The sequence below is a fragment of the Haemaphysalis longicornis genome, unplaced genomic scaffold, assembly GCF_048455015.1.
Source record: "Haemaphysalis longicornis isolate Haplotype H1 unplaced genomic scaffold, Haemaphysalis longicornis Haplotype H1 scaffold_3, whole genome shotgun sequence".
Classification (NCBI taxonomy): Eukaryota; Metazoa; Arthropoda; class Arachnida; order Ixodida; family Ixodidae; genus Haemaphysalis; species Haemaphysalis longicornis.
Window position 1 is genome coordinate 187940664 of NW_027526335.1, and position 22560 is coordinate 187963223.

At 47.0% G+C, this 22560-nt stretch overlaps 1 protein-coding gene across 1 annotated transcript in view; it reads left to right on the forward strand.

Annotated features, from left to right (window-relative positions):
• The window catches only part of LOC144175886 (E3 ubiquitin-protein ligase MIB2-like), a 101847-nt gene extending 79561 nt beyond the window's left edge, over nucleotides 1–22286 (forward strand). The window contains exons 10-15 of the mRNA XM_077704942.1: nucleotides 7406–7560; nucleotides 10995–11121; nucleotides 12364–12603; nucleotides 13691–13848; nucleotides 17729–17934; nucleotides 20172–22286. Of these exons, the coding sequence (XP_077561068.1) occupies nucleotides 7406–7560; nucleotides 10995–11121; nucleotides 12364–12603; nucleotides 13691–13848; nucleotides 17729–17934; nucleotides 20172–20401 (1116 nt within the window). The 3' untranslated portion in view covers nucleotides 20402–22286. The remainder of the gene's footprint in view (nucleotides 1–7405; nucleotides 7561–10994; nucleotides 11122–12363; nucleotides 12604–13690; nucleotides 13849–17728; nucleotides 17935–20171) is intronic.
• The last annotated feature ends 274 nt before the right edge of the window (nucleotides 22287–22560 follow it).

Below are 22560 nucleotides of genomic sequence, written 5' to 3' on the forward strand. Positions count from 1 at the left end.
GACGAAGCGTGCTAACGTCGGCTATAGCCTTACTCAAATAGCCGAACGGTGGTTCCTCAACAACGATGCCGACATGACAACCTGGTCTGCCTTCAAAACGAGATTCTTAGAAGTGTTCGGTCGCCCCGCCGTCCGCAAGCTTAAGGCTGAACAGAGCTTACGTGGGCGCGTGCAGCTTGCCGACGAAACTTACACGAGCTATATTGAGGATGTCGTCGACCTTTGTAGGCGCGTAAGTCCTGCTATGCCCGAGTCCGAGAAGATCAAGCACGTCTTGAAAGGCATCGAAGACGGCGCGTTCCAGAGGTTGCTCAGCAAGGACCCCCAGTCGGTTGGAGACATAATCAAATGGTGTCTTAGCTACGACGAGCTCAGGAAGCAGCGCATTTCTACCCGCCAGTGCTTCCCGAATGACGAACGGCATCGGGCCTCACTTTCAGCACTTGCAGTCTCATCTGATCTTGCGCCTCTTCTTCCACACATTGAACAATTCGTGCGCGAGGAGGTTGCGCGTCAACTTAACCTTCAGCCATTGGCATCCACGCCCTCATGCCCGTTACCTACGACAGTACGCCGCGTAATTCAAGACCGAGTCGCCGAAGCGCTGCCGTTAGACCACCAGCCTACATCCTCGAGTGCGCACCTGGTCCCGGCCGTTACTGCTCACCTCGACTCGCCCATGGCTGCGCCCCCAGCCGCACCTGTGGCGGCGCCTCTCTTTTCGGCTATGGCAGCACCTATTCCTTCCACCATGGCGGCACCCTTCGCTACCCCGGTGGCAGGGCCTTACACGTATGCTACGATTTGTGCGCAGCCACCGCCCGCAACATTTCAGCCGCTGCAGTACGCCACAAGTCAGCGGGTGCTCCCATATCCTCGTGCGGCAGCTCAAGCCCCCAACCCATGGCGCACGCCCGATAATCGCCCCATATGTTTCGCATGTAACGTTCCCGGACATGTCGCACGTTTCTGCCGACGCCGACCGCTTCAGACGACTGACGTTCCTCGAGCGCCCGCCTTTGGCTCTCCGACCCACTCAGCGTCCGTTCCTTCTGGCTCAACGCCTGCTTCGTATTCACCCGACGGGTTTCCCTATTCTGGCCGCCGTTCTCCTTCCCCACGCCGCCGTTCCATTTCCCCGATGCGCCCCCGAGTGAACCCTGCAGCCGAGGGAAACTAGCAGCCGCAGTTCCTGAGGCACGAGCTGCGAAACTGTCGAACGTGCTAAGTCCTCATATTTCGCCTTGTAATGTCATTGATGTGATTGTGGATGGTACCCCGGCACTCGCGCTTATTGACACTGGAGCAGCCGTATCTGTGATTCATGAGACTTTTTGCCGCAAAATTCGCAAAGTGATGACGCCGCTTTCAGGATTTACTCTTCGTACTGCCAACGCACAGCCCGTTCAACCGCTAGCCATGTGCACTGCTCGCGTTACCATTCAAGCCATTCCCCACATCGTTGAACTGGTCGTCCTACGCTCATGCTCTCACGACGTCATCCTCGGCTGGGATTTTTTGTCACGTAACCGCGCTGTCATCGACTGCTTCCGTGCAGAAGTTGAACTGTTTTCACCTAATGATGGTGCGGCGGAAACTAGAAGCGTGAAATTGGTTGCTGCCGAAGATGCTTCCATTCCCCCATCCTCTTCCGTTCTTGTACCTGTATCGTCACCTGATGTTCCGGACGCCACCGTTCTCTTCACACCATCCAGTCTGTTTTTGTCGCGCACAAACCTACTCTTGCCGTTCGCTGTTCTGGACATCAAATGCGGTTCGAGCATCATGTCAATTTCTAACCCGTCTCCTTGTCCGTCTCGAGTGCTTCGCGGCGAATGTCTTGGGTACGTCGAAGTTGTTGCGCCACACCTCGTTGTCGACATCCCGAACGAGTCAGCCACAGGCCATCTCGACGCGCTAAGCCCCGACCCCACTTTCGATCCGGCAGTTTTTCTGCCTTCCATAGATACTGGCCTCACCGCGGAGCAAACAGACGAGCTCCTGGTTCTTCTACAACGATTCCGCACGTCCTTCGACTCCCAATAAACAACCCTAGGGCGCACGTCAACTGTCTGTCATCAGGTTGATACCGGGAACCACGCACCACTGCGCCAGCGACCATACCGCGTGTCACCCAAGGAACGCCGCGTTATCGAGGAGCATGTAGGCGATATGCTGTCCCGGGACGTTATTAGACCCTCCACGAGTCCCTGGGCTTCTCCAGTCGTGCTCGTCAGCAAGAAGGATGGGTCTATTAGATTTTGCGTGGACTATAGACGTCTAAACAAGATTACACGGAAGGACGTGTACCCGCTACCTCGAATAGATGACGCGCTGGACTGCTTGCAAGGTGCCGAGTTCTTTTCTTCATTAGATCTGCGCTCGGGTTACTGGCAAGTACCCATGGCTGAGGCTGACCGACCGAAAACAGCGTTTGTGACACCAGATGGGCTCTACGAATTCAACGTCATGCCCTTTGGACTGTGTAATGCGCCAGTGACATTCGAACGAATGATGGACAATGTTCTGCGTGGGCTGAAGTGGCGTATCTGTTTATGCTACTTGGACGACATTGTCGTGTTTTCACCGGACTTTACGACCCACCTCCAGCGACTTGACCAAGTCCTTACGTGCCTTACTTCGGCTGGCCTGCAAATGAACCTCAAGAAATGCCGTTTTGCTGCCCGCAGACTTACTATATTAGGTCATGTGGTATCTAAAGACGGCATCCTACCAGATCCAGCCAAGCTGCGTGCGGTCCGCGAGTTCCCTAAACCGACCACAATGAAGGAGCTTCGAAGCTTTATTGGGCTTTGCTCCTACTTTCGGCGATTTGTCCGGAACTTCGCGTCTATCATCGCACCACTGACGCAGCTTATCGGTGACGCCAAAGAAGTTTTAAACTGGTCAACGGCTTCCGAGAGAGCGTTCGAGACCTTACGAAGGCTTCTGACATCACCGCCGATATTGCGCCATTTCGATCCTACCGCGCCCACTGAACTTCACACGGACGCCAGTGGTACCGGTCTCGGCGCTGTCCTGGCTCAACGCAAGGCTGGTTTTGACGAGTATGTCGTGGCGTACGCCAGTCGCGCTCTGACAAAAGCCGAGTACAACTACTCCGTCACAGAAAAAGAGTGCCTTGCAATCGTTTGGGCAATTAGTAAATTTCGACCCTACCTCTATGGCCGCCCTTTCGAAGTAGTCACGGACCACCATGCTTTATGCTGGTTGGCATCGCTGAAGGACCCGTCCGGACGTCTGGCCCGCTGGTCACTTCGACTCCAGGAGTACGACGTTCGTGTTGTTTACCGCTCAGGACGAAGACACACCGACGCAGACGCCCTTTCTCGTTCGCCATTGCCACCGGAAGCTACTACGTCAGCGCTGGTGTCGAACATCGAGGTGTCGTCGCTACAAATTGACGACATGGCAACCGAGCAGCGGAAGGACCCTTGGATAGCTTCGGTACTAGACTTCCTTGCAAACCCCACAAAGTCTTCCGCATCTCGCACACTGCGGCGCCAAGCAGCGCATTTTGCCATTCGGGAGGAGCTCTTATACCGGCGTAACTATTCCGCAGAAGGCCGCAAATGGTTGCTAGTAATACCGCGTCACTTGCGCTCCCAGATATGCGCATTGTTTCATGCTGACGCCCAGTGTGGGCATGCTGGCACACTAAAGACATATCAGCGCCTACGCCTACGCTACTACTGGCGAGGCATGTACACGTTCGTCGCGAAGTACATTCGCTCCTGCACTGACTGCCAGCGTCGTAAGACCCCTTCACGACACCCCACTGGAGAGCTGCGGCCGCTACCATGCCCGGAACGGCCTTTCGATCGGATTGGGATTGACCTCTACGGACCCCTTCCAAGCACTCCATCAGGCAACCGTTGGATCATCGTCGCGGTGGACCACCTGACTCGATACGCCGAAACAGCCGCCCTGGCCACCGCAACTGCACGCGACGTCGCCATTTTTCTAATCCGGCGTTTCGTCTTACGCCACGGTGCGCCCCGAGAGCTGCTCAGCGACCGAGGCCGCGTATTTCTCTCTGACGTCGTGGAGGCACTGCTAAAGCAATGCCAGATTGTCCACAGAACCACGACTTCATACCACCCCCAGACAAATGGCCTTACTGAAAGGTTCAACCGCACCCTTGGAGATATGCTCTCCATGTACATATCGTCCGACCATTCCAATTGGGACATGGTGCTACCTTTCGTCACGTACGCATATAACACCGCCACGCAAGCGACCACAAGCTTTTCACCGTTTTTTCTTCTATATGGACGTGAGCCGTCTTGCCTGATCGACACTATTCTGCCCTATCGCCCCGACGCCTCTGAATGTGCCCCAGTTTCCGAGATGGCGAGGTACGCTGAGGAATGTCGACAGCTCGCTCGCAAGTTTACATCAGACGACCAAGGACGCCAGAAGTCTCGACATGACAGCTCCGCCGCTGCACCAACGTTTGAACCTGGATCCCTTGCATGGCTTCGTGTGCAATGCCCCAATCCTGGTCTTTCGGGGAAATTCCTTGCGAAATACCACGGCCCATATAGGATTCTCGAACAAACATCGCCCGTGAACTACCTCGTCGAGCCCGTGACTCCCACCTCAGACCTTCGTCGTCGAGGTCGTGAAATAGTGCACGTTGAACGTTTGAAGCCCTACTACGATCCCCTCGTGGTTTCGTCCCCTTAAGTCGCCAGGATGGCTCCTCTTTTCGGCGGGGGGTGATTGTACTGGAGATAGTAGTCTCCGACACGACGACATACCTTGGGGTTAGTGTGCGCCAATCTCCCCTGTACAACCGACGGGGTATGTACCGGAGGAAGGACTACTATGGGCCGCATGATGATGGCAGGTGCAAGGTGCTGCGCGAGAGAAGAAGAGGCACGGTCAGCATCGCGTGGCTCGCTCTAAGAGAACGTACCGAGACATCGGTCTGCGCTGCCTTACCCGTCTCTGGTCTCTGCCTCTTTCCAAGCGTCTTGCCGGTCCCCAGCTATAATCCCCCTTACAATATATATATATATATATATATATATATATATATATATATATATATATATATATATATATATATATATATATATATATATATATATATATATATATATATATATATATATATATATATATATATATATATATATATATAGAGAGAGAGAGAGAGAGAGAGAGAGAGAGAGATAAAAGGTTCCTGGCTATGAGGTTAGCTGTACGATAGAGAAGTCAAACTGAAAAACATAACATTTATTCTAACGTTTCGACCGGGGACCGGTCTTTTTCAAAGATACAAATAGTGCAGATCAGTTTGGTTTAAATAGATTTCAGTTGTGGGCGGGGTAAGAAGATGTATCAAGCAAAACGTAGGCTCTACGCGACATAGAAGTATGCGAAGCCTCACAACGCAAGGGGGGGGGGGGGAGCGAAGCGTTGAAGTAGTGCCGGGGAACAGAGGGTAAACGGGGGCGTAATCAAGACAGGCGAGGCTGTAGGATAAGAGGAAGACGCTGCATGGCACTGAAGTCACCCCGGGAAAGCAAGAAAGTGAGGAACTAAGGAGGGCCTAGTTGCCTGCTCGTTTCTTAACCGGAAATCGACTGGTTAGGAGAAAAGGGTGGGGGAGACCAGAGTGAAATAGGGACGCCTAGTGCAAGCGTTAACACACAAAAAAAAAGAAAGAAAGAGGAAGGAAGAAAGAAAGGAAGAAAGAAAGAAAGAAAGAAAGGAAGAAAGGAAGAAAGGAAGAAAGAAAGAGAGAAAGAAAGAGAGAAAGAAAGAAAGAAAGAAAGAAAGAAAGAAAGAAAGAAAGAAAGAAAGAAAGAAAGAAAGAAAGAGAGAAAGAGAGAAAGAGAGGAATTAGCGGGAGGGCCGCGAGAACCGCAGGGGGGAGGAGAATGCGGAGATGACAGAGGTTTGAAGAAAGCCCCAAAACAGCACGTGGTTTCGCATGGGGTGAAAACGAGGAAGCGATTTCCTGCGTAAAACGTGACGGCCGTCCACGAGGCGGACGTAGAAAGGCAAGGTCGTGCAATGCAAGGACAATGCAATGCAAAGTAACGCTAATTTAAGCTAGATCACATAAATACCCAAATATAAGGGGACAGAAGGCTAAATAACACATACAAAGAGGGACATATACAGTGCCACATGAAGTTCTCGAAGAGCGTTCATGCACGATCATATTACCAATAGCAATTGTTCAGTGCGAAAGGACACATAATGATAATAATAAAAAAATGAAAAAAAAAATAAAGCAAAGTGAAATGGTGCCTATACGGTGCGGCAACAATACACAAGCAGTACACTGACACAGTACAAAGTACATTACGTACACAGTACACTATAAAAAGATTTGAAAAAAGAGAGAAAAGAAGTAAAAACGCTTCTCTTTAAGAACAAAGTTTCTCAGTTGTTCGTTGCATCAGCCTTCTCCGGTGCCCGATTAGGCAAGCAAGACAATCGTCCTGTGTTTTCATTTATGCCGCTCAAGACAGTGTTAAACTTGTAAATAAGGTACGATTCACGGGCTTCACGGTCATAATGCGCTTCACAACCTTTCGCTTTGAAGTAAAATGTTGTGGTGCTTTCTGAGTATGCAGCTTACGTTGGAGGACGAAGCGGCTTATGTTAGAATAAGGTTGGGGGTCGTATTCAAAGATTTGGCTTTTGAGTTGGTTATCAGGTGGCGGCGGTCCTGTTTTTCAGACTTCCCAATGGCATCCCTGATGACAGACGGTGGGTACTGTTGTCGTGTTAGGTCATTAGTTAGTTGATGAGAGTTATAGGCAAAATAAGCTGGGTCAGAGCATATTCTTCTAAAACGCAGAGACTGACTGTATGGTATGCCGAGTTTACAGTGTTTAACGTGGTTGCTTTTGAAATGAAAGTATTGATGTCGGTCTGTTGGCTTCCTGTACACTGAGGCCACAAGCTTATTGTCTGATATTTTTACTGAAACATCGAGAAAATTAATGGCAGACGCGGAATATGAGTGGGAGAATGAAATGTTCTCGTGGGCGTTGTTCCAAGCGGTTGAAAGAGCGCGATTCCTGCGATTCATGCGGTTGTTCGGTTTCAATTACAAATCTCCAGAACGTAATACATTTTTTCTCTATTTTCAGCCTCCCTAGCTTCGAAGCATGTCGGAGCAATTTATTCCTAATTCTAAGTTCACTCATCGCGTTTTTCATTCCAAACGGAGGCCCCAAATATAAACGAGAAATATGCATGCGTATTTTTAAAAAGGTGGCGTTAAGAATAAAAATAATTTAGGAGTTTTTAATACACGATCTTCTCATTGTTAAGTATCAGTTAGTGGTAAAGAAACTCGCTATACCACGCCATGAAGATGTTCCAATTAACCGGTGCATGCAAACTTCTGTTTCAGGATTTTGTCGGCGACACGGCTTTACATGACGCCATATCAAAAGGCAACTTCCAAATAGCTGCACTGCTGATTGATTTTCCTTCAGTGGATCTCACGGTAAAAAATGCACGCGGGTTCAACGCCTTGCATGAGGCCTGCTTGAGAGGGAACAATCCGTAAGTCGCTTTCTGCCCATTTTTAGAAACGTAATCTGAATTTTTCTGAGAAAGTATACACCCGCAAAATGTATTACGTCACGTCTTTATCTACAACAGTAAATAACAAATACCCGTCGTTGAAGACATCTTTCACTGCAACTCCTTCATGTTGGGATTTGAAAAAAATGTTTCACCCATTAGAGTGCCAACAAACTATATGTAAAAAACAACAATGTCTGCTTTTATGCATAAGGTGTATTTTTAAAGACTAAGAGACGGCGTGGTCTCAAACTCAATGTCTGTGCTCGAACCCAAGAGCTCTTTGTGGACATTACTATTAGCCCGTTGTTTGTGCCACCTACAGATTTTTGCTGCAATTTATGGGCCTACTGAGGCGGGCTACGACGCAAATATTGTATATTTTTGAACAGCAAAGTCAAAATATAGGATTCGGTGAACAATTCCTATACCGCCCGTTTTACACCAGTGCAAATTTTTATTCATGGAGAATGGGGCAAACCAGTTTCTAATAGTTCTCTACTTCTTGGTATGAGGCAGCGCCAACGTATTTTCTTTTTAGAATTGTCTCATAGCATTGCTCTCTGCTTAGATGCCTCGCGACGCAATGCCATGATCGAAGCTCGTAGGGCGTGTGATCTGGCTGCATCTCTTTTGCGTCGAAGCGTCAAAACCACGTCATCAAGCGTACATAATTTACCACGATGTGGCGCTGTAATCATATTTACCGTCATTTTTATAATCGTGGGATTTAAAGGAAGCATCAGCCTACCGTTATGAATAACTCTTATATGCTTCGCACAATATCATTTTGCTCATATTATACATTTCTATTTATCAATGCCCTTTACACCATTAGGTCATTGCAAATCTTAACTCTCTTCCCTCATAACTAGCGATGGCAGCTTTAGGGAAAATGTCCGTTTTTTTTACTTGAGTCCGTATCAATCCTATTTCAAGCCTTATCAAGTCCATATTAAGCCCGTATCAAACCGTATCGCCTGTGAAGTGTCGGTGCGTGATTCCTCACAATTAATCGATCAATCAATGTTTCATGTCCTTCTCACGCGCTTTGTATGCGGAACAAAGGCGAACGCTTTTTCCCATTAGCCCTATCCGTTGATAAAAACAAAAAAAAATGAAGAAAGTGAACTCGACACAGCCGCGCACATGCCACTCAAGGTCAAAAACGCCTCCTATGGGAAACCCACGTGCAAATCTGACGCACAAAAATTTTAAGTGGACGCCACGAACACGTGCACAGTCATTCGCGGATCACGGAAACACTGTCGGACGGCAAGATGCAGCACGCGCAAGACGAAGAAGGGACGAGAAACGGAGCTGTTAGGAATGAGCAACTGGGAACTTTTGAAGTACTCCAGCCACTATAGCTCTCATTAGCCGTGCCGGGTAATGTTCAAGGGCATTTGGAAACCTAGCAAGCAGGGTATTAGTGGTACAGAATGTCGCGTGCTGTTTAATATTCATAATCGCTGTATAGAGCATAGTTCCTGAATGGTGTTATTCCTGCTGCTTCCCTAGTGATCTGCTTCTGAAGAACAGAATACCAAAGTAATTTGTACGGAATTATTGCAGCTTCATGTACTATCTATGGGATTCGTCGGTGCTGTGAAAACCTGAGGGCGTCGTTCTGCTCTGTCAACGTATAAATGCCTGAAGTTGAGATCTATCTTTGGTGTGCGTTTATGTCTTCAAGCAGGAGTTACCGATTATGCCTCTTCCACCAGAGTCTGTTGTCGCGGATTAAGCGGGCCTAAGGGCGGAAACTACTACATATACCGTTCCCCGTGGTACAAACAGCAATGCAGACGACAAAAGCGTCTCAGCAGAAATTATTTACCCCACGTTACCCTTGAACAAGACTTCGCACATCCGTATGCTTATTTCACAGTCTTAGCAGAAAGCATTCCCGCAGCTGAGAGCCTGGGAGTCACAAGAATGCTGAGCTCATTTCAAAGGTCCAGGATAGATCCGCCACCTTCCCCAAAGGACTGGTCGTTGATAGAGCTATTCCTGTCTCACAATCTGCCATTCTGTCTGACATAAAATTCCTGGATTCCCTTAGCTACAAGACGTGCCGAAGATTCTCAGCAGGTAGCTTTCCGATATTCCAGATTTAATCAGGTCATGGAACGTCCAAAACTACAATCACACTCCCCATTTTCAGTGAACGTTGAGGGGGGTTTTGTTGCACCCGATTATCGGCTGAATTGAGGTACTACATCAAGCCGGAAACCATTGACTTTTTTGCGGCTGATTTTCACGCGGAAACTAAAATAATTTCCAAATAACAAGACTTGCCCGCTGTTTCTACTATAACTGAAACTTTTGACGCAAAATAGGCTGCTGAAGTAATACGAGTTGAGCCCATATGTGCCTAAACGACAGCTTTTGGTGGCTATAAATGGCTAAATGGCACTTTGCCGTGCCTATTTTGGCGCGTAAAACCGGGATATTTCAGGCCTAAAGTTCCAGTCTCAACACACGACCATCTTTTTGAAGCGGTCCTTCAAAATTATTTACAACTATCGCCTCATTTCCACTATCAGCGTATCTTCTAAAATCATGCAACATGTATTGTACTCCAATATAGTTTCCTTTCTATCATCTGGGAACTCTCATCCAAATCAGCACGGTTTTCGTAAAAATTGCTCTTGTCACACCCAGCCTTCTCTTTTAAGTGCGAATGCACTTTATAAGCGACCCTGAATTCCGTCGACCGCCGTCCGTCCACATAGCAACAGCTGCGGGTGCGCGCGCTCCTCGTCTTCCTTGGCAACGGGGGGAGATGGCACATACCCACGTGGGAGATTGGCCAGGAATCTCCTCGTCTTCCTTGGCAACGGGGGGAGATGGGCGCGCGCTGCCTGGCCGCTGACATGGCACATACCCACGTGGGGGATTGGCCAGGAATCGGGCGTGAGAAGGGCTAATGCACCCGCTTAAAGGAGTACTGACACGAAATTTCAAAGCTGAGATCCGCTCTAGCAATCAAGTACAACGACAACACAAATAGGTGTCTGTGAATAAATGCATCTTTCTTTCTTTGTAGTTGTGTGTGTGTGTGTGTGTGATCTCTCTTTCGCGAACATTACCGAACCGCGCAAATTCAACTCCTGCATTCGCACTTTCACATTCTTCCCCTCGGGGAAATGCGGGGAAAATTTTTCTTCACGATCTGCATACTTATCCCGACAAAAACGTGCCGTTGATCCCTATTCGTAGACTTCGAGAATGCCACGATCGAGAATGCCACTCGGATTTTCAGCATTGTATTTCTGATAGCACTAAATGATGATTACAACTGTGTTCAACTGTTAGTTTAAAATTTAATAGACAGTTATGCCTTCTATGCTCTTCGTGGCACTGGCAATCTACAAAAGCGTCATTTGCTTTTTTCTTACTCATTCCAGTGTAGTGGAGAAAATTCTCCTAAGGCGACCAGACGTCGTTAACATACCGAAAGAAGACGGATTCACCGCTCTGCATCTGGCTGCAGTTAATGGACATTACAAGATAGCGCAAACTCTTTTGACAAAGGTAACTTTTTCCTCCCTTACACTGAATTTTCTTTTTAAATTTCATGTGCAGCATTAACTGAACACGTGCATAAGTGCACAAAAAACACCTCTTCTCTACCAAAAAAGTGTGCCTTTCGCTCTTTTAAAAGCTGCTCTTGAACACCGGATGACGACAAAGCATTGACATTTTAGCGTGTTATCGTTGTTGCTCGGTTGTAGAGCTTTGTCTTCTTAATTACTTTACAATGATATGAAGGAACCGGTTGAACGGTAATACAGCTGACCGTATTTGTACATTTCGAAAAGAACAGCTCGAAAAATCAGTGGTAATAGACGGGTGATCCATAGAGTTTCATACTAATATGTACTAGAGCACATATCTGTCGCTACAGTCGCGGGCCGCCGTGGGCGGTGAGAAGAAGACGGCGCCCTTCAAGGACAACAGGCGGCTTTATTGAGCGTCTCGCAGACCACCCTCAGTCCGCTTCCATCACCGAACATGAAGAGGACGATGACGAAGTGCACGAGCCGGGCCCATACCCCAAGCATGCAGTGCAGGCCCAGCGCCACCATTCAATGTCACTTCTTTTTCCTCTAACAACAAAGTTCCAACAGGCGGCGCCATTGCTGCTAGCGACGTTCCTCGCTTACTTGGCTTAGCTAGCCATAAGGCGTTTTGTTTGTCTCGAAGCCAACATCAACAAAAAAGGGTAACATTTTTTCAAGTTCGTCGTGCATGAAGCTTCTACATAATCACTGACAAATTGATCTTTTGGAGCTTCAATTTTATAACAACAAAACAAATTTCATGAACCTTCTACAGTAATATTCTTGCTTTTTGCAGCCAGAGACAACTTTTTAGCCTGTTCATGAGCCACGCTAAGGACAAGTGGAACGTGCCTGCCCGGTACATAATGGAATGCTCGCTGAAGCGCGGCTCCCCTATACAGTGGCGCCAGATTTCCATCTAGTATATATTAGTGTGAAATTCTATGGGGTGGTCATCAGATTCTTTCTTTACAGGGAGAACATTATCAATGGCACTCTGGGCATGTTCGGTCTGAAATCATTCTTTACAAGCATTACCGGTTTCCCTTAGTAGCAACAAAATCTTTACAAAAGTCAGTTTGCAGAAATATTTTTGCGCGCAACTATACAGCTGCCTATGAACAATTTTCTTCGCCCAAAATTGGCAGGAGTTGTTGCCCATCGCTTGGAACTGCTATATTTCTGTCCCTTTTTTTCTTGTCCCACATTTCAGGGGCGGTGCAACTTGGAACTCCGTAACAACAAACGGGAGACGCCACTGGTTTCGGCTGTGTTGCGCAGGCAGTGGGATGTCGTGGAACTGCTTGTAGAAGCTGGAGCTAACATTAACAGCCAGGATAAGGACGGAGATACCCCCTTGAATATTGCCTTACACACGACCATTATGAGGCATCTTCTATGGCAGTTGCACATGGGGTCATCCGGCCCATCGAAAGCTCCTAACCTCTCTGCGGTCTGTGAACATTTTCTGCCTTTAATTTCTGCTTTTTGACCGTCATATTAACCGTAGAGGCAATCTGGCCGATTTTCTCTTGAAAATCCGCCAGAGGGCCTCAAAAACCGGTTCCAAGTTTTGGAACCGGTTCCGGTTCCAAAACTGAAACTGATACTCACAGTTCTTAATGCCTTGTAATTATTCGACCCCCCCCCCCCTACTGAAATGCCCTCTGGCGACTTTAAGTACTGAAATAAATAAATAAATAAATAAATAAATAAATAAATAAATAAATAGTAAAATTCATACAAATAAGACAAAGTTTTAGGGCATTCATAAATGAGACGGCTTATATTGCCCCTACGGAATATCTTCCCAGAAATGTTGTTCTGTTCAGAGGTGAAGCCGAATTTTAGGGTATTTAAGTTTGGTTTTTGTAGGATGGCTTTTCTACCTTCTTTTGCACCGTGAAACATGGTCATCTATGAAGATAGTATGTGAACAGACAAAAGTCCTTACTCTTGTGTCATCAAAGTATCCCAAAGCAAATTACAGGAGCCGCTGACTACTGAATCACAACCCCGGGTTACTTACAGAAAATGGCTGTACGTGTTGTTTTACCGGAACTATCCGGAAACAAATTGTGACAATAAGCCGCTAAGACGACTAAACACTGCGCAAGACAGCTACGCGGGTTATCCTTCTTCACAGAGTGAAAGGGTACTGATTTTTTTCAAAAACAACGGTGACGTAATGCCGCAATCAGGGTCATTACCGTCTAGTTAGTTTTACCATTCTTAATTGATCTGGGAAACGAAGTCCAAACACATCTTCAGAAGGATAATTTTCAGCGAAGTCGCACTTATGCAAGAAATGATTACCTCAACAAAGGAAATGGAAAAGCTCGCGGAAATGCGAAAACTTGGAAGCTCTGTAAGCCTGCGTATCGCCTCGTGTTTCTTTCATGATGGAGTTTTATAATGGTTTGCCACCAATTCTTTCTTTGTCCCTCAGTCATGTTATGCATAATCGCTTATTAATGAGAAGACAAAGAACAGTGTCACACTGTTTTAAAGTTGAAGGTGACCTTGTGTTCGGCGTGCAGATCGAGCAGCAGCTTGAAGACCGCAAACTGGCCCCCATCTGCTACCTGGCCAACCGTGGAGCGGACCTCTACAAGAAGAACAATAACGGCGTGTCGCCTTTGGACACCGCTAATGCAATCGGTATTGCGGAAGTGGTGCTCGCTTGGGCCACGAAGCCGTGAGTACGAATACTGGATATTTGTTTTTACGGCTCAATGTGGCAACAGTAAACAATTACAATTAATCTTGAAGGAGAGCTTCAGAAATTCCAGAACAGGCTTGCGGAGGCATTCCGTACTGAGAAAACACTGTGACAGTAATGCAATCTACGAGGAAGAAGATACTTCCTATAATCATTGCTGTTAATGCAGAATATTCTTCGGCTAGTAACGTTTGACTTTGGGGAGTTGGGACCAAAATTTTCATTCAAGCTTTTTTTTCGCTGAACAGCCCGCTGACGACATCTGTATGTCTTTATTCAAACTGCATTTAGTAAACCATTTTTTGCATTTACGCGCCAAACTACAATGAGGCGTGCCGTAGTGGACGGCCCCAGAACAATTTTTACCAACTGGGGATCTTTAACGTGCGCCAACTCGATACACGAGAGTTTCTTCAGCCGCGTTCTTCCGTTTACTTCATCTGCGTGTACTAGAGGTCACCTTTCACTGCTGATGTGCTTAAACTGCCACCACGGAATGCGTCGCGCAATAGAACGCTGGGGAAGCCGACGCCCGCTTTTGGGTCATTAATTGCTATCGCCCTAAATACCTGTTACCCGACGTTGCACTTTGTGACGTCTCAGGAACTCGCGTGGAAGATGAGTGGCTTTGGCGTCACCTGTGCTGATGTTTTTCTAACGCACCAACTAATGAATGACTGAAAATTTATTGATAATTAGATTGGTTGTCATGCATTCATGTAGTGAACCTAATTTGAAGGTGGATTGGGTTTTTCTTTAAGCGTTGCAGCATGACTAGAGAATCGCTTGCTGTGGGGACAATCAACGCTTGTGTGAAGGTGATATCACGTGGGTGATTTTTTAGTGCACATCCACCAGAAGGGTTGACCAGAAGAAATACTTGCACGTATTCTGGAACCCCAGCGACGTGAAACGCACGCACTGAGTAAAACGTGTCCGCAGTGATGTTTTTGAACTATCCCTATAAAACGGCAAACGCTGTCATTTAAGTAAGTCAACATGTTCTATAAATCAGTCAGTCCATCTTAGTGCACGCAGTAATCGGCTCTAGCACAAGAAATTTTTGCGCCTATCTAAAGACTAGCGCAGTATCCCACACGCACGCCATCCCATTTGTGAATAGAACGACGCATTATAACATGGCTAATTAACTCAATTATTTTAGGCACTCCATAGGTTCGATTAATCACTTGATAATATCGATAAACATTGGTTGAAGATCGATGCGCGGATTTGTATGAACTGATGAGCGCCTCGTCCTCCTCTCAGCCCAACAGGACGCTCGGCTAGATTCGCATGCAGTGCTCCACGTCCGCATCGCGCCGTTTCTCGCACATCTGCCGCACATTATACCAACCGCGCTTGGCGCTCAAACCGCCTCTGTGGTCACGTTTGCTCCCTTTGTTGACATTGGCTGGCCGTCGCTTCTTTTCTTTCCCATATCGCCGTTTCGTAGCCATTTCTGGCGCGCTTTCCTGGCCGCGGACTTGATTCTACAACGAGTACAAGTGTTGACGGGGACTGCGCAGACGTTGCGCACCCTAACTCGCGCGTCGGCACAGACAAGGGCCAAGCCGCGCTTTCAATGACATCTCCTTGGCAACGTCGCTTTCTCCGCTATCAAAGGCAGCTCCCTCGACGCGCTCTATCGCCCATATCGCTTTAAGTGCAGAGCACTTTAGGGGCTCGCCTTGTCGTCGTAGCTCGCTCGCTGTACCCAAGATATAGCCACACGGCGTTCCATCGTAGCGGCTGTCGCCGCGGCGGAACCCAGAGGCTCTGAAAGCAAAGCGGTTTATATAGTCCTAAGCGTTCGGAACTCGCATACCGCTGGCGCTTGTCATACATCTTCCCGTTGTTTAGCGCAAAGAAAACTGCAGGTACATTTGAGGCAAAGTATACTTAACTAGCCGGCAGCGCCCGCGTTCATTTAGTTGGGGACGCTCGTTGGTTTGGTTTTTACAACTGTAAGCGCAAAAAAGTGGAAGTGCAACGCCGGCACGTGCGGGAGGAAAAGCAAGCACAAAAAGAACAGAACTGCCGCTGGCGCAGTTTCAGGCAGGGGGCGCGCGAGTACTGCGAAGGCCGGAAATTCGAATTGCATTGGGTGGTAGCCGTGAGCGAATAACGGCGCTACAGCCCATGGTGGCGAATCACTGATTTGCACTTGCGACAGCTTTCGCATTGAGTGAAATGGCTTTAGTTCTTTTGGCTTTCTGTGGCTGGTTGTTTTAAAGAGCAGCGCCATGGACGCGAGAATCTTGGCCAAATTCGCCGTCAACAAAACAACTTCAGGAAAAGTTGCACTTTCGCGGCAGCCTAGTGTGGTGGCCATCCCTGTGGTTCCGCCCGGGTGTCATGCATCGCTGCGTGATAGTTGTGCGTCCCACAGCAGCTGTCGCACATCTACCAAGAGCCATCGCACGCTAATCATCGTACCCCCTACATTTCCTCTCCTGCTCGCACGCCATCTGTTGGGTGGAGCGTCATATTCCCTGTGGCTTTAGCGCGCGCCGCCAAGTGGCGCTGCGGAATTTTCGTAGCGCAAGTTACATTACGCTACCCCGGGCAGTCTTCGCGGGGTAACCAGTTTTGCCCTTGAGTGGTAGAGGTCAAACCACACCCCCTACCGTAAGCGCCCGGAACGAAGCAGCGGCACGATGGCGGGGAGGGATATGCGGCAGGGGGGAGATAGGCGAGGGGGGCAATGAGACGTGCGCGGGAACTAGGCGCGGGAAGTAACGGTGACAGGCGAGGAGGCAGCTGTTGTACCGATAAGCGCGCGCCACAAAGCCACGTGCGGCGCAGAACCGTGTGCGATATATAGAGGAAGACGAACATCCAGCTGCGGTCCCATGTACAACGGTTGGGCTTAACCAACGCCGTGGGGTGAAACAAGGTGAAAACACTGCTGTTGCGTACAGCTTCGCTACCTTCATGCATTGCGCATTAGTCTGAGCTTCCTTCTTTTTTTTGCACCCGGACAACGCCACCGACGACGATGACATTTTGACCACGTGGGGTGCTCACTGCTACGCGTTAAACGCGGGTTGCTATGTATTATTATAATAATGTGTTGAACTGACGTTTATTAGGAAACAGATTATAACTAACACTTTGCAACATTAACATGTACTAGGTGAGATAAAATGCGCGCAACTGATATGCGTCTAGCGCACTGAGTTTCAGCGATTTATGAAACGAATAGTGCGACCATATGCGGTAAAACAAGAATTAAACAATAAATCCGCGATGCGCCGGAGTGGTCCATACCTGACCAGAAAATTTCTTTAGACCCCTTAACCGTATTGCCTTCATTAATCTGGGGACGTAGCGATACTTCAACGTCATATCACTGAGATGATGCCAAAGTTTGAGAAAACCATTTAAGGGAGACCTTGTGCACTAGTAGCAATACGTACTGACACAAAATAAACAAAATGCCGCAGGTTTTCATGTAAAAAGCTACCGGTTCTCCTGAGTAATCGCAGCTGGGCTCCGCAGTGCTCGCCTTGCGCTCCCGCTACATTTCGCAAAGACATATCTGTTCCTTCGAGTGTTCCCAGTGCACACCGCTAACTATTGTTGGCTTGTGGCAACATTCAAGTTTACTTCTAGAATTTGCTCAAGTAAACAAAAAAAATTTCAGACAGTGCGTAATGCAGAATGGCTGCTTGTTCTACTGCTTCATTTATTGCATGTCGCTGCAAATAAAATGCGATTACGGTGTAAACGATTCGGCTGTAAAGCGATTAGGGTGCAAAGCGAATAGAGTGTAAAGCGATCTAAAATTGAACGCTTTGTATATTTTCGAAGTAAAAATGAGTATCGTGTTTGAATTTATTTCTTCTTCTAGTCGGTTCGTGGCTGGCACAAGAGATGCAACAAGCCGACAGGGCGCCCGTGCGTCTGCCGGAGTTTCGCAGTGCAAGATCTGCGCCGATGCTGAAGCGGACGTTGTCTTCAAGCCATGCGGACACCGAGTGACCTGCCAGGAGTGCTGCTTGCGCTGTAAACTCTGCCTCATTTGCGCAAAGCCCGTCCAGGCCAAAGTTCGTTCCGGTGGGTACGCCTTGATTCATTCGCGTGGACGAGCTTCATGAAACGCGTTTATGTTACCGACAGTGACGTTTTCATTTTCATCCTAGTCCGCTGTCTAGGAGCCTTCGCTGCGGGCCGTTTGGTACACGGCGCTTAGGTTCAGGAATATCGTTTCATACTTATATACACTTGAGGGAAATCTGGCGCCACTGTCTAGGGGAGCCGAGCTCCAGCGAGCCTTCCGTCCTCTGCCGGGCAGGCATGTTCGACTTGTCCTTGGCATGGCTTATGAACAGGCTGTAAAATTGCCTCTGGGTGCGTGCACAAAGGCAACAATATTACTGCAGAAGATTAACCAAATTTGTTTTGTTATTATATAGATTAATATTTTTATTTATTTGTATTTTGTTATTTATTTTCGTTGTTTGTTCGTTTATTTATTTATTTATTTATTTATTTATTTATTTATTTATTTATTTATTTATTTATCAGGGATTCTTCAGAAGATTTATGCACGATGAAGAAGAAAAAATGTGTTATTCTTTCTTTCCGGATTTTGGCTTCAAGACAAAAAAGAAGCCATATGGCTAGCTGAGCCATAGGCGAGGAACGCCGCTAGCTGCAACGGCGCCGCCCACGGCGGCCCGCGATTGCAGCGCCAGATGTCCCTCTAGTATGTTTTAGTATGAAACTCTGCGTGTAGCTACTTCCCAGTTAGTCCTGCCAGCCGACCCCACATAATGGCGCTACTGGTTTGTGCTTTACTGTGCATCCAGGGGATTACTGGGAAAACTGTGACTATAAAAATTCAAGGCCATTCCGCCTTGAGAATGTGAGAGGGGGAGGAGTGGTGCATGTATCTGTTGTACAGGTGCAGCACTGTGTAGTAAGGAATCTGTGCACACATTTTGACGTTACCATGCCTGCGTTTAGGGGAATAGTAAAAGTAGGTTCGCTGTAATTTAAGGTTGGCTTTAGGGATATGGTTAGGGTAGTTAAAATGGGGTTTAGGGTTACGTTCAGTGATATATTTAGGGTTAATGTAAATTATGGTTGAAAGTTAGGTTTAGGGATACGTTATGTTTACTCCTACTGTTGTCAATTTCTTCTAATTCACCTTAACCCACCTAAATCTACGAATCTACCTCAACCTGCCTTAATATACGTTATTACACCGTAATCTATATTATCCAGGCAAAATCTATTTTAATCGACCTTACTCCAACTTAAACTTTCATAACCCGTGTCAATACATCCCAATCTACCCTATTCCACCTTTATACATTTTATTTCACTTTAATTCTACGGAATGTGCTCTATTTACCCCAATTTAGTATAAACCATCCTAATCATTCATTGCGACCTTAGTTCACACCAGCTCATGTTAAACGACTTTAAGCCTCTTCAGTGTTTCATAATCTACATTGATCATTTTATCTATTTCATCTATCCGGACGCGACGGCCGTTTTCCTGATGGAGGCGAAGAACGGAAACGTCATGGTTGGGAGATTTCGGCGCCTCTTTTAGATCCCCAGGTGGTCGGAATTGATCCGGATATTTCCCTTACGACGCAAGTCATAGCCCAGTGCAAGGCGGCGAAACGGCCCATTGGGGCAGGCGGGGCCGAGCGACCACATAATAGCGAGTTTTAGCTGGCCGTTTTTCCCCGTCCGCTCCTCTCCGAGAACAAGCGGGAGCGCCATTGCGCATGCGTGCCGTCGATATCGGAGCGGGCCGTCGAAAACGGTTAGCTAAAACTCTCTAATGTCACAGAGAAAACGAACGCCGTCTACAAAGCTTCGTTGCCTTGACGCCGAAGGACAGGGTAGCGGCAAACTGACAACGGCCACAATTTATTCCGGGGTCCGAGCAGTTTCCTCTGCTGCTACAGATGGCGCTAGCTTACCTAGGCCAAGCAATTGTGACATTATCTCGCCGCTCTGCAAAGTGTCGTTCCCACTCCTGTCTTGTCCTTAATCCGTGACCCAGGTGTAACTTCGCAACGTAAGACCATATCAAAAGGGGTCAAGTTTGTTGGTGGTGCCATTTCAGTTGCCGACCGCACTATATTTAATAAGCATGTGGAGCAACGTCAAATAAAAAGGTAGAACTATGGCATTGTTTGTTTGTGAGCACAGTGGTCTCCTTCGTCATTCTCCCTGTTGTGTGATATCTCTATGGTGACCTTTATGCGCCCGTGTGTCTCGAGTTACCTGTAGCAGGGCGTAACGCAAATGTGAACGGTTGTTTCCTTCAGACGGTCAACCGGTGCAAGCAACGCAGACGAACCAAAGGAGGCAGCAGGAGCTGGACGCCAAGCTGAAAGAGCTGGAGGACCGCCACCAGTGCGCCATATGCATGGAAAGGACGCGCAATGTGGTCTTCCTGTGTGGCCACGGCGCATGCACGGAGTGTTCGGCAAACCTGGACTGCTGCCACATGTGCCGCGTTCCTGTCGAGAGAAAGATACCCATCTTTAGCGGCTGAAGCAAGCCACGCTTTAGACCTCCTTGCGACAGAGCGCGGAGTCGCAACAGTCAAGACCAATGAGGTCCCTCATCCAGACGCTGTTCGTGCCATCCATGTGGTTTTGCTGCCCTAACGAACAAAGGACACGTTAGCATGGTAAAGCGAAAGTCAACATTGAGCTCGAATAAAAAACAGTGAAAACTGCGAATGCACTGAAATGATCGATGAATAAAGTAAGTGTCATGTTTAACATACCGTGCATAAATAAGTTGGAATAATTTGACAACGGCACGTCACTGCTATCGTCTTTCTCCCCTTAAAAAAGTTTAGTGGCATACTGTTTACTCTCCCCCGACGAGTTCATACGTTTCTCTGCGCCCCAAAATTTACCCAGCACCACTCACCAAACCCATTTGAACGAGCACCGTTCCTGTCAAACGTTCATTTATACCTGTCTACGTTTGTTTTATCTCACTGTATTTTGTTAGTTTTCACCACTCGTTGATTATTCCAGTTATTGTGCACTCACCCTATTGTTCGTCGCCCACTCAGTTTGCCTAAGTTCCTATAGAAGTACGTGCCAATTTTAGTTTCCTCCCTTTCGTTTTTCATAATTTTTATGATTGTCCGGGCGTACTTTCATGTGTTTTTTTGCCGATTTGCTAGCCTAAATCGCACATCGCCAATTGCGCAAATGCAGTTGGCAAAGTTTTATGCTCTCTTAAGTTGCAACTTCTCGTACTGTTTATCGCTCTGGAGCACAGAACTGGTTCAAACTATCATAACCTCTTACTCCTCCAGAAAAAAGCGGTAGGTCTATTGGTCTTGTCACACACCCTCTATTTAGAAAATATGGAATCCTAAATCCAAACAAATACACTATCTTCGTCTGTTGTAGTGCATATACCGAAACCGTTTAAATCATTCCCTTCATAGTAGACGGGAACACAATACTACCTGCGTACTCGATAAAAGAGCGTACCCAAAACTCGCAGAAACTATGGCAAACAAAGTATCCAGTTTCAGGTTCCCGAAGCTCTTAACCTAGCTGTTTTGTTCGATTGTGAATATCAGACATCTCAAAGAAATTTCTCGAGATATGTTAAGAAATACTTGATCGAACACACTCCAGAACACCTCTGGGGCCTCTGTGAATTCTTGTGTTCTTTAGCGTTTTTTTTTTTCAGGAGGTTTGTTATGCTCATAATTTGTACTCTTACGCGCGTATAGCGATACACACGTATATACTCTCAACCTTTTTTCTATGCGTTGCAATGTTTGTTATTTGGTCTTTGTGTATAGAATACGTGTCAAGATGTACTACATGTTTTGTAATTGCGTGTTTTCGCGCCTATTCTGTCTATTTGTTGTACTTGTTTAATAACGGCTTCAAAACCGCTTCCAAACTGAAAAGGGATCCTAAAACTTGCCAGGCCTCGTAGCCTGTTGTCCCAGCTTCCCTTTTTGCTTCAGAAAGAGGTAAACTTCAAAAATCAAAATTATTGTTTGTGAACTGCTCAGTCTTCGTACTGCGCCATACTGCTTTCCTGTAGAGGTTTCGTATAACTTTATATTTATATTCGAAGATTAGAATGATCATTTTCCCACTGTTTAGTGTCTCGTCAACGCATTACTGTTTTTGTTTATGTGCCATGGTTTTTCATGCGTTGCTGTTTTTTATTGGTTTGTTTACTTATTATTGGGAGCCTATAACACTCTCCGTAATTTTCACAAATTTGTTTTCGCACATATGCACTGTTCTTTAGTGCTGTCTTCTTTTTATCCCACAGGAAACAATTGTTTTCTTCTGCTGTGTCTCCAACGACCGAAGTATTGTACCTTTCAGCGTGACGGCCTTTAGGGGCATTTAGAATGAATGACTAAATAAAAGTATTTTCTCTGCCTTGTTAGCTTCTGCATAAGCTTATTTTTGACTCAAACGAACTGTAAGTGATAATGCAACAGCATCGAGTTCCCCCGCCAACAATTTTAATAATCGCAAAGATTGTGAACAATAAAGCCCGGAAAATTGTGTATATTCAATATAAAAACGCACAATAGTACCACTCCTAATTTCGTTCACTGTCGCAGCGGTCAACCGCAATAAACCACCGGGGGAACTTGATGACACACAACTTTGGAATTCCGCCTACTTTAAAGCACGGATTATGGGCGCA